At 42.7% G+C, this 12,360-nt stretch overlaps 1 protein-coding gene across 6 annotated transcripts in view; it reads left to right on the top strand.

The window, feature by feature from the left end:
• The window catches only part of SORBS2 (sorbin and SH3 domain containing 2), a 195,684-nt gene that overhangs the window by 25,563 nt on the left and 157,761 nt on the right, over positions 1-12,360 (top strand). Inside the window, exon 3 of one of the 6 annotated variants that reach the window (XM_019667184.1) lies at positions 6,655-6,721. The exons of the other annotated variants lie outside the window; for them this stretch is intronic. Within the exon in view, the coding sequence (XP_019522729.1) occupies positions 6,698-6,721 (24 nt within the window). The 5' untranslated portion in view covers positions 6,655-6,697. The remainder of the gene's footprint in view (positions 1-6,654; positions 6,722-12,360) is intronic. 6 annotated transcript variants of the gene reach the window in all.

The raw sequence follows: 12,360 nt of genomic DNA, 5'->3' as shown, positions 1-12,360 counted from the left end.
CTACACCGTCGCTGGCGACTCACGGCAGCCCAGCTCCAGGTCGAGCTGTTGTTCACCATCTTAGCTGTAGAGGGCGCAGCATCACTGGTAATCATGTGGGATCCGAACTGGGGTCCTGATGCTCAGAGCTGGTGTCCCAAGCCAACTCTTAACCAACGCGCCACTCGGCCAGCCCTGTGTTCATCTTTTGTTATCGGTATATATTAAGTATTGCAATTTTAACACAGTTTTCCTTTCTTAAAATGTGTATACGTTTTTTTGGCACCCTCTGTACATTGATGGGATCTGAGGGTGGTATTGCATGTATCCATAAAAGTGGTCTCATTTGAACAGTTTACTGCTTCCTCAATGAATACACCTAGCCACCAGCCCCACCAGTGTTTGTAGACAGAAAATAAAGCCATCACACCCAGCTGGAGCAGCAGGCAACAACAATCCCCCAAAGAATAACTTCAGATTTTTTGTTTGGAAGAAGCTTAATGAGTATACATCTGGTAGGCATGCAGCTTCTTTTTTTGGTTGCATTAAGGGCTATGGTCTCCATCTCTGTGTTTGTTTTGCCTTCGTGGGCAATGGAAAGTCTTCCATTAGATTCATAAACTCCTGGAAAACCATTCTGCTTTGGCCTCTGCAACATCTTCAGAATTATTCCTCATATGTTAATGCATGCATTAAACTAATTTATCTTTACAGTTTTGTCCCTCCGTAAAATTCTACTGTTCTAAAAATCCGTATACCCTACAGTTACACAGTTTTAACACATTTGTCTCTGTAATTGTGAACCAGAATGGCCAGGAATCAAAGGTCTATGTAATTGATTAATTGGTATATAATCAGCTCTGGTATCTAATCCCATCAAGATTTCAGCTGAAAACTGTTCTTTATCCCCCCTCTTTCTTGTTGTCGCTTAATAGAATACACAGGTTCTATCCTCTTCTTGCTCAAGGCTGACTTCTCACTGGAATATTAGGATGGCAGAAAGCTCAAAGCAATGAAATCTTCTCTGACAGTCTCTGCTGTTCCCAGAGGCAGTTCAGAGCAGGGGCAATGCCTGGGAGCTGCTCTTGGCAACAGCATCAGGCTCTCTTGCCGTGGGCTGTGGTGCTCGGGGCAGGCAGTCCCAGTCCTCAGTGGTTTTGCATTTGCTATTTACACCGACTGTATCAGTGCTGCTCTCCTCAGAGGGCCTGCAGCAGCTTCTGCATGCCAGGAAGGCTGGGTAGGTCAGTGTGCTCCCTCAGCACCATCTCTAGACATTATCGAACGGCAACATGGCCCCTGATCCCTACTGGTGGCTGTGAAATTCCATGGCTTCATCGAGGATCTGTTTTTATTAAAAGAGTATCACTCAAAGTTCCCTAAATGTGCATTAACTAAAAACAAGCCATAACTGTAACACGCTGCACCATGTTTCTCAACACCTTTTTGGCCACTCGCTGTGTCATCTTAGTTTGGGGTTTTCTGGCATTCTTCAGGTTCTTTTCCAAGAATATTGTAGGTGGAGCCCCTCACTTGTGTAGGTGGAAAAGTTCTTCTTCATGCAGGTAGGCACAGGAGCTCGTCCATAAACTAGTCTCCAGAAACAGGCCTGGGAAATCTTCCAGTTTGTCAACGGTAAGATGTAAGCCAGCTCAATAATAAGCCAGGTTTAGTTATAATTTTTCAGTCTATTACTTGGATTACAAAAAAACCTGATGAATAAGAAACTCACTAATAAAATCTAATTGGATGGGAAAACGATTCTGAGGTTCACAAATCAACTTTCTTTATGCCTAAAGTGTTACTAATGTCAAACTGTGGATACAAAATCCATACCAAGTCTTCTCTCCCCATCAGTGTCGAGCTCCTTAAAGCTGCCCGTGGGCCCTCCCTTGATAGCCTGGGCTGGCTGTGTGGGTCGCTTTGCAGCAGTGTGCAGGGAGCTTGTACAGTCCTGCGAGGGTTTCAGAGTTCTGCTCCCCACCTCATCTTACTCCACACCCCAGAAGCAGATGTAAATATGGAAGGATAAGATTGGTGTACACTAAACTCTGAATGGTATTTTCAAGAACAAATTGCATAAATCAAAGCCAGCATGATTAAAAAGAACGTCCCTGAAAGACTTAAGCCTCCTTGGATGGCATACGAGGATATAGGAGGTTCCTGAAAATGGAGCCATTCCCAGAGACCCTACTTGACACACTCTGAGCCACAGTTTGCTTCATTAGAGCCCAGTCCTCACTGAGGAGGCCAGGGTCACATGTCTGGATGTTGTGTGGTTACATCCTAATTTCCTAGTTCCATAGTGTCACCTAGAGCAGGCCTCTCTATCTCAGAGTAGACCACCCCAGAACTCAAAAAATGTGCCTCAACTCTTACCACAGCTTAGACCACATCAGGGAGAAAGGCAAGGATCCCTGGTTCAGATGACAAAGGGCCACGTCTTTCATGACTCCAGGCATGGAGCAGTGCATGCTGGGAGAGGACAGGAGAAGCCATTGCTCTGATCACCTGTGGGCCTGGCTCACCTGTCTGGGGCTGAGGTGGGGACCAGCAATGGTGTAGCCCTGGAACCTCTAGCTGTCCCTGAGAGAGGACAGAGTGCCCTCTCCTCTATGATGCTCTTACCAAGAGAGATCAGGCATTCCTGAGCACACTGCCCATGAACCAGCACCCTCCATCCTTTCCAATCAGATCATTGCAAGCATGTCTGAGCTTACATTCAGACATTTGCAGCTAAATTCAAATTATGGCATCACATAAAGTTGTGTCTCTTGCTTATAGCTTAAAGCCTATAGGCTGAAACTCGTTTAGGGGACAGTCTGGTTGATGGGGGAAGAAAGTCTCATAAAGTGATGTTTCCTTGTAGGACCTAACCCCACAAAGGGATATTTTCCTGGGCATTCATAACCCTGTCAGTCCAGGATGAACTAAGCTTGTCGTAGTTTGTCCCTACAAGTGTAGAGAAAACATTCTCCCCTGTAAATCTTGCCTAAAGGTGACCCTGATGAAAAGCCACTTGCTGCTCTGCCTCCTGTGCACCTGTAATTGTGTGACCCCTTCTATGATTTCTCTCTCTGCTGCCTTTTCCATAGTCTACAATGTAGAAAGATAATAATTGAAGTTATGTTAATGAGTGAAGCGAGCAAAAATATTACCAGGAAGACATAATTTGTGACAGCTGGGGCTGCCTTACTTCTCAGGAAAAGCAAAACGGCAGTCAGTGTCCTGGCCAAGAGATAGTTAACTACGGAGTTTAAGGAAACAGATTTTCATCACGGTCACTCTCCAGGCAGCCTGAGTTGGTATCTTCAATTTGTGTGTGGGGACGGGGGTACTGTATGCTTAACAATAAAATACACCAGCTAAAGAGAACCAAAAAGAGAAATGCGACTTGTTTGTTGCTAGCTTGTTTGTCACCTATAACAATAATATTTAAATTTAAATTTTCTCCAAGGATTAGGCTAGTATTCTACAAAATATAATATAATCAGAGCCATATACTGATACTGATGGAGTGATACAGAAAACTGGATCCAATACCCACCACGTAGGTGTGGGGACCCTGGAAAAGGCTGCTTGGAACTACTATGTTACCAAATCCTACAGGAACCCAGTAGCTTATGCAATGAGGTATATGGTTTTGAAACCACCTGCACTCACATGGTTGTATTGTTAAGCATATAGTTATAATAGCATCCAACCCCATAAACTTTTAGGAAGCAAGTGGGAGACAGAATAACAAAAAAAAAGAGGAGAGAAGCTGGAGGTGAAAGAGGACGAAGGGGAAGTGAAGGGAAGGAGTAATAAAGAATACAATGACTCTTAAGTTTGCTGTTTCCAACCCCTCACTGGATACCTGCACCCTGTGTAACATAGAATTTGTGGGAGTGGGAGAGGGGGATGCAAAGTAGCTGAGTAGACTGTGACGCGAAGAAATGAGGTCTAAGCAACTGGGTGTGTATACTGAAAGGAGGCAATCAATCAGCCATCGCAGATCACACATTTTGCTCTCTGCCTTCATCCTCAGGAGTGAAAGACAATGTGGAATAAACGATTTTACAGGGCTCACAGCCTGGCTTGAGGCTGTTTGACTGAGGGAGTTGTCTTGTTCTCCACCCTCATCGGGAGCAAGCCGAGCAATCTTTGCAAAATCAACAGTGTATCAGGCATCTGGTGGGCATGCAGGAGAGAGGGAGCTGCCACAGTCTAGGTTTTCATGCTGTGCCGAAAGGTAATGAGGTCAAACGACTTATCAATTGCAGATTTCCTGGGAGCAGCATACTCTAAAAGGAGCTTCTCTTACTAGGATGCTACAAAGAATTATAATACGTGGAAATGATTGTAAAAATATGGTCACTTAAAAAGGACAGCATCTCTCATGAAGAGAAATGGTATAAAACCTTAATCTTCCCCACCGTCTGATCTTGCCATCTCAGGTTTAGATCAAGGGTGCTTTCGGAGATGGCTGTAAATGAGATCCCTCCTAAGGAAACTGGAGCTGGGACCGACCTTGCCCAAAGGGCTCAGGGCTGCTTGCCGCCATGCTCCTGGTGGGCGACGACACATGCCAGAGGTTGTGCAGCTGTGCGGTGGTGTCAGACGGTGTGTATATAGGTAGGGATTTTATAAGTACATGTTCCCAGCTGTGCAATGCCACTTCTGATAGCTAGGACAGGCCAAGGATGAGCAGACGGTCAGAATCTACTTCATGGCAGATTCATGAATGATTTTAGCAAACACGCCTCTTTCTTGACTCCCTTATATTTTCTCTCCGTTTTACTATAGCAGATACATCTTTAGTTCCAATTTTTAAACCTTTGCTAAAAGTTGATTGTTATTGTAATAATAGCTAACAGCTCCTGAGTATTACTATGTCAAAGGCAATAAGGTGAACGGTTTTGGTGGAGTCTCTTCATCAACCTTCAAAGCAAACTGTACTGGACTATACACTCTATATGGGCATGGACTCTTATCTGTCCTGGGTTTTTGTGGATTCCGGTTGCCTGGGTGGTAGTAGGTACTCAATAAATAGCTGCTGGAAGAATGAATAAATGTATGAGCGAGTGAAAGAGCAACTTATAAAATGGGCACTATTATTGCCCCCATCTTGCAATGTCCCAGGTTTAGTGGCCGAGCAATGGTGAGAACAAGACACAAAGCAAGGCCACGTGTCCCCACAGGCAGCGTGCAGGAGCTACCTTGCCATAGGTCAGTGGATTTGGTCTTGTTTTTATTCACTGCTTGCTTTAGGAATTGAGTAGCCCTAACATGCCAGCTGACAGGCTTGAAAGATAAGATTCTCAAGGGTTATTTGAACTCCACACCCAAATTCTTAGAGCCAGGGCTGGCCTCTGAGAACTAGAAATTGTTATCTTCACCACGAATGAGCCGAGAAAAGAAGCCAGTGGGACAAGTTCAATCAGAAATAATGCAAGGGAGCTGAGAGACACATTTCAGAGAAAGGCAACTGGGGGAATTGGGAAGGGCCTCCAACCTTGGAGGGACTTGAGGCTGCAGCAAACGCCACCGGTTTGGAAATGTAGGAGGTAAGACAAGCGAACACAGACAAGGACTGGGTCGGGTGGGAGGCGATGAGCAACTGAAGAGTCACCTCTAAGGCCGGGCATTCAAGTTTGCTCTTGTAAGCTGGCCAATGTATGGTTTGTGGCTGGGTTAGTCCAACTTTATAGACGAGAAATAAAGCAGGTAATGGAAACAAAAATGTATTTTTAGTTTGTGTAGATTCTAGTGCAGTGTTCATTCAGGGCCACAACAGAAAGGGTGCATATTACAGGTAAGGAGGACAGATCTCAGGCTTGACATCTGGTTCTACAGCAGTGATAGCACTGGAGAAGCAAGAGGTATTTTTCATGCATCTCTCTTACTCTCTCTGTCTTTTTCTCTCTTGATTCCTCTTGTTCTCTTATATCATGTTAGAGTTTTCAAATGATGTTTCCCTATAATGCTTTTATGTCATATTATGCATTCTTGTATTCATAGACAAAGTGTACAGACACAGGTCCTCATTTTGAATTTTTTGTTAGGCTTTCTCTGACCATTTCCGGGCTCTGATTCTATGCCCCAGGACTAGTACACACAGTTACAGCTGGTCTGTGGTGCTTATTTTGCATTTTGGCTTTCCAACATCACCCTGCTGCAGTGCAGACCAGGTGACCTTCAAGCCTTTATTACACTGACTTCCAGCTTTCCTTATGCCAAAGCCACAGATCATTCTTTTGCTGGAAATCACATTTTTTTTTTTGAAAAAGCAAAGAGGAAAAGCCAAGCACCATAAAACACTTGGCCTGCCCACTCCACAGTGATATTCCATAGACTGAAGTTTCTGTGCCAGTTGACATCTAACAGAAATGCATGTATTTAGCTCTGCCATTTATGTAAATGGAATCAGTGCCCTGACAGCTTGAGTACGCTGTGCACATGCATCTGCTGCCAGCACAGGGGAAGCCCAAGTTCAATGTGTAGACAAGAGCATTTCTTTGCTCTGCTCCAGCCCTGTCGAAGCCACACACACACACACACACAGCAGACTTGTATTTCTGTCAAGGGCTTCGGTTTTCCATCATCTATTTTTTATAGCACTGATACTAACCCAATTGCAGCAAATGAAGGGTATTATTTCTGGCTTGGGTGCATCACGATGCTGATTTGCAGGTCTTAGGAGGCAGGCTCCCTGTGCTGGGTTTCATCGTTTACCATGGAAGACTCCATTCAACAAAACGTAAGTGTTCTGAGATGCCTGGCATTTCAAAATGTAAATGACTACTTCCCCATGCATGAGGGGGAAAGAGCCATGTGATAATAAGCTGGGAGAGGGATGGAAATTTTATTTGGCATGACTCGTGGCAGGATGACAGCGGGTTGAAAGACAAGCACAACAATTTGCTACTTCCTCCAGTTTCTCAGTATATCATTAATCGCTGAGAGAATCTTGGTTGATTCTGAAGCAACTTTGTGACATTTCAGAATCATATTGTCCTTGTGCTCTTTCTGAAATATTTGTGTGTCCTCATCTTTATACACTCTCCAAATATAATAAGCTGTGTTTTTAGATTTTAAAAAGAGTGACAAAGATTTGCAAGCCAGGAAGTTTAGAAGGAACCTTTTATAAAGGACCATAGATCCATCACATACAGATCATACACACACCTTTACACACTGACGAACACACAAAGATTTTAAAAATTAACCAGCTAATGAGCAATAAAATTATATATCAGCGTATATATATCCTGCATGCCTTTTGCTTACAGTAGATTTACTTAATGATTCATTAAATATCAATAACTAAAACCTAACATTAAGATGCCCAATGTGAAGCTTTAAATCTGTCGTGTACTTTACCAGGTTGTTAGTGGTTTTATGAGAGCTAATGCCATACAATTTATTTCTCTATGAATATTGACCATATTTTAGTTGTACAGCTGTTACTGCTTCTTCAAGCACGATACTACTGTTTTGTCCCATATTCTCGACTCCAAGACCGTTTATTAGCCTTTTGACTTTGTGAATGTAATTACCATTTTTAGCTGGTAAAAAAGAAAATACCAAACCAACTCCTTACAAATTGCTGTTTTTCAGTGTTCCTGTGTGCCTTGCTTTACCTAACAGCAAGATCAGTAGGACAACAGAAATGGAAACAAGTTGTCAGCTCAGGGCTGCATTATTCACTTTCTATCAAACTTGACAGCTAATTTGTACGTTCACACTTTTTTAATGCTGAAGTTCTTGAAATCCTGACAGCTGAACCCTTCCAACTCCAGCTAAATATGCAAATAAAGAATGGAACCCAGAGGGTTCCCTGGCATTGGATTCATTTCCAAGGTATTATTTTGGTCAAAGACAAATTAATTCTTGTTTAATGCTTTCTAGTAAAAGGGAATAATAGTATGAGGGCAGTGAGAAAAAAAATAGACTTGAAAGTGTTATAAAATAAGCTTGAACTTTCCACTCAGTCACAAAAGGAATTCAAAGACCAAATATTTAATGAAATTTAATTTAAAAAAATCATATTAAGTAAGGATCCTTCCTTAGACTCACTGGTGGAATGTTTCAAATGCTTTTTCTATATAAAGAGATGTTTAATCTGATAGCAAGTGGCATTTTTAGACCCCAGAAACTTATTTATTCTTAGAAAAGAAGAAATCTTGGACATGTAGCCAGATATGGGAACAAATATTTAAGGGGTAACATTCTTTGGCATGAAATAGAAAGAAAAGAGGGTTTTTTTTTTCCGGAAACACTTGGCAATGCAGAAAGCTAAAAAATATTTCTAAGTTGCCCAGTTGCAAAACCACACTGCATGTTTTGCTTTTTCTGGTAGGGAAGAAGGAAAAACCCTGGGCTGGAGCTGGCCTTCTGAGCCCCATCACTTCACTTCTCCTGACAGAGCTTAGTTAAATTAACTAAACTCCTGTTGGAATGCTCGGCTTGTCATCAGTTCCACACAAAAAATGAAACACATGGCATGCTAAGGAAGAACTGAAAGCAGCCAATTTCTCAGAAAATATCTGAATGACCCTGGGAGGTTAACAGCGCAATCATTTACATGAAAATTGCTACAAATGTGAATAATGTGCCCTCCTAGGGTCAGCACAGTATCTGTCTGTTAAAAGCTGGACGCAAACAAGCTGCCTTGATTAAATCACAAGTGTAGGCAGAGGATATGGACATCACACACACATTCTATTACTATTCTATTACTATTCCTTCTTAATTCTGTAGGTTCTTTCAAAGCTTTCATCTTGCAGTGTATTTCTTAAAGTCATTTTCATTGAGAGGGGTAAGCAGCTAGTGAGCTAGTTCTTCAAACTAGTAAGCCATTGTGCTCTTTTTGTCTCATGTTTGGAGTCAACAAAGTGTGTTTCTACCTGCTGAGTAGAGAGTGGAAAGGTTTGTTTATTGAAAGGAAGTTTCACTGTATTATTATATTATTACTTTAAAAAAAAATTTTACCTTAGAGCTCCATTGGAGGTCTAGGTCTTTAGACAGTAGACAGAACCTGATTTTTGGGTCCTTTAATTCCTTATACCTGCCCTCCCACCTGTGTAAAATGTAAATCCCTGTGAAGGCACCCTACCTTCTCTGATGCTGGGACCACACCATATGCACCTAAGCTTCCTACACGCGCTTTAGAATCAGGACCTCTGAGCTGTCAGGGAGCTTACAAAAACCACTTATGTTTTGAAAAGATGATGTTTTAAGGTGGTTTTTGTGTGTGTGTGTGTGTGTGTGTGTGTGTGTGTGTGTGTGTGTGTGTGTGTGTGTTTAAGGTTAAAATTGCCCTCCTCTGTCTACCCTCCAACTTTAAAAAAAAAAAAATCTCATTTCTTTTGAATTGCACCTGTATTGTCAGGACAGTCCTCCCTACACAGTACAGCCATTCTAGGGCCTCCAGGGTCTAGTGGAGCAGACAGTCTTGACACTGATTGAGGAAAGAGGAGCCCGGCTCCCGATAATCCCATTGTCTCCTCGCCCTGCCTCTCTCCAGTCCTGCAGCAGACATCAGCAGTCAGGGCTGGATAGCTGCTGCTCGCCCTACCAACAGCTCTCTAAGCCCCAAACCTGAGACTTGAAAGCAGTGGAAAGTCTAAGTTTAAATGCCAAGTCTAAACAATCATTGGAAAATCAACCCCTCCTTCTATCTTGCCCTGAAAAACAGCGAAAGACACAGTGCTTTTAAAGCCCTTAAATAAGTAATCACTGAAAATGGAGAAACTGTGAGCAGTCTCGATGCCAGTGGATGTCTCCAGTTCGTACCTTGGTTACTGTTCTTCAGTAAAAGAGGTTAGAAGCTCTGATTAGTAGGTGTTGCTAAAGGCAACCCAGAACACCGACATTTTTATTGGGCCCCACTCGACATGCTAACTTGGAGTAAAGATGTTGTTAGTGATGGGGCACAGGGGGAAATTATGCCGATAAGTGTGGGATTGTTAGGTAAAATGGGGCAGGCTTTCTTCTTGGGAAACCTTTCAGTTTACTTCAACTTGCACTACCAGTTCCTCGTAGTTCCTTGTTCCAAGTCACTGCTGACAGTGAGCTGTGGTGGGGATGACTTGGTTTATTTGCTCTGCAGTGAATGTGCGGGGAGTAGGTGACCAACATGGATGAGTGCATCTTGAGTGTAGTCTTGGAGTACCCTCGTGTTTGAGTGGATTGTGTCAGGGAGGCCCTGGGCTGAAGGAAACGCCCCGGGCTGGTGTCCTCCACAGCACAAATCCTGTACCTGTGTCCACTGAGCACGCATGGGCTCCTTTGGGGAAAGGTGTTTTGTCTGAAGCTTCATTTTCAGACTGTGAAAGTATACAAATGGAAACTAATGCTGTGACCAGTGACTGTCATTGGCTTCAAACAAGCCTTCCCGGCCTACTGTCTCCTGAGTCCTGAGGTCTACTCGATAACCTCTAGAATACCCAGTTTCTTCATGAACAGGCTTTTACCTTAGTGGTCCCAGGGCACTCACAGACCAGGGAAGAGTTTTGCAGAGCAGGAAAAAAATCATTTTCCCTCTACCTTCCTGGGTTCTTAGCTGAGACCCCTGTAATAAAAGACTGATTAACATGAGAAAAGCAAACAAGTTTTTTTAATATGTGTACTTCATATATGCATGGGAGATACCCAGGGAAAAATAAGTAAATCCCCCAGGTGGCTTAGAATTTAAACTTAAATACCACCTTCACAGGGAAAGGGGAGAGGAAATGATTTTTAGGAAAGATGAATGAGCCCTTAGAAGAGCTGACGGGAGGTATGATGGTTCCTGACAAAGTGTGTCTGGGCATGGTGTCAACTTCCAGTCTCCTGTCCTGTGACAAGTGGAAGTCCTCCTTGATGAAGCTCCCAGGAGGGGTTTTATGACAATTGAGTTCCTCTTGGAGGGTCTGTCCTTAGGGGGATAAGGGGGGTTCAGAGAAAGCCTCTCCCTGCATTGCTCTTTTTCGAGTGTCTACAGCTCAAAATAGGCAGTATATACTTAAGTGGCATATATTTTGTGATGGTATGTTCTGCTACCCTTCACTTTTAAACAAGGACATCGATTTGCTATTTCTTTTAATCTTATGATTCCCTTAGGTGCAAAGCATACTTTTCTTTTTTTTCTTTTTAGTTTGGCACAAGCCCAGACTTGCGCTGTCACACCTGCACGAAGGTCAATGGTTAGTGATTTTTAAGGATGGCACAACTACAAAGTTTACTGCACTTGCTTCTTCATTGACTATATCCACACACTCAAGAAGCCACGATGAGCAAACTATTTGGAATTATGACGATGGGGAACTTTTAATGCAGCCATAGCAGAGTGTGTCTGAGCACTCAATCACTCCAGGAACAGGCTGCCTGACCTTCCCCCCATTCCTTAGCCCTGGGGAACTTAGCACCTGTCAACGGACCCACCCTGTGTTATCAGGAGGATTACCTGAGTTAATATAAAAGCTTAGAAAAGAGCTTGATGCACAGTAGGCGTGGTAAATGTTGGCTGCAATAAATACTACAACTGTGTTGCTGGGGACTTGGTAACATTAGAAATTAAATTCTAAACATTTTTATGAAACATTTTAATTGCAACTGTTAAATCTAAAAATCATCAAGGCATATATGCACAGAATTTTAGTTACCTGTACGTAAATATTTTTTTTGATCCATCATAGACACAGGGCACAAAAGTGTACACACACACACACACACACACACACACACACACACACACACAGGAATATACTCCAGGAATGGCAATTTAACCAAAGTTTAACATAGAAGCAGATGCATTTTTTTAGTGAGATTTTCATCAGATATTGTTTATAACACAAGTAGTTGAAATAAAATGAAGTCTTGGAGGGATTCCGTGTGAATGTGTGTGTACAGTTTGCCTTTTTCTCCTTGTTGTAAGAATAGTTTCATTTAGGAAACAAGCTCTCTTCCCAAATTTGCAGATATCTGCAAATAGTATTCTGCCCAGAAGGGGAAAAAAATAGCTTACTGTGATTTATTTGAAGCAAATCTCCTAGGATGTCAAAAGACAGTACTTATTGCTGTTAGAGGATTGATTTATCTGTAGAAATACATATTGCTTCTCACCACAAAATCAGCGCCATCCCTTGAAATAGGTTGACTGGGCAACTGCCTCATGAAAGGATGTGAGGACATCTGACAACTTCCCACTATCCTCAAAGTAGGTCCCCATATCCCAAGACCCTCACTTCCTACCTGGTCTGAAATTCCTGGGGGGAAGGGAGGTTGGGGAACATCTGTGTTTAGAAAAAAGAAATGACTCCCTTAAAATATAATTTACCTGAGAGATAAATTCAACTTACGTTAGCACATTTTCGAGCCTTAAATAGTCAGATAAGCTACTGCAACCACTTCAAC

This window comes from Hipposideros armiger, unplaced genomic scaffold, assembly GCF_001890085.2.
Source record: "Hipposideros armiger isolate ML-2016 unplaced genomic scaffold, ASM189008v1 scaffold_488, whole genome shotgun sequence".
Classification (NCBI taxonomy): domain Eukaryota; kingdom Metazoa; phylum Chordata; class Mammalia; order Chiroptera; family Hipposideridae; genus Hipposideros; species Hipposideros armiger.
This window is presented reverse-complemented; position numbering and strand designations above follow the sequence as displayed.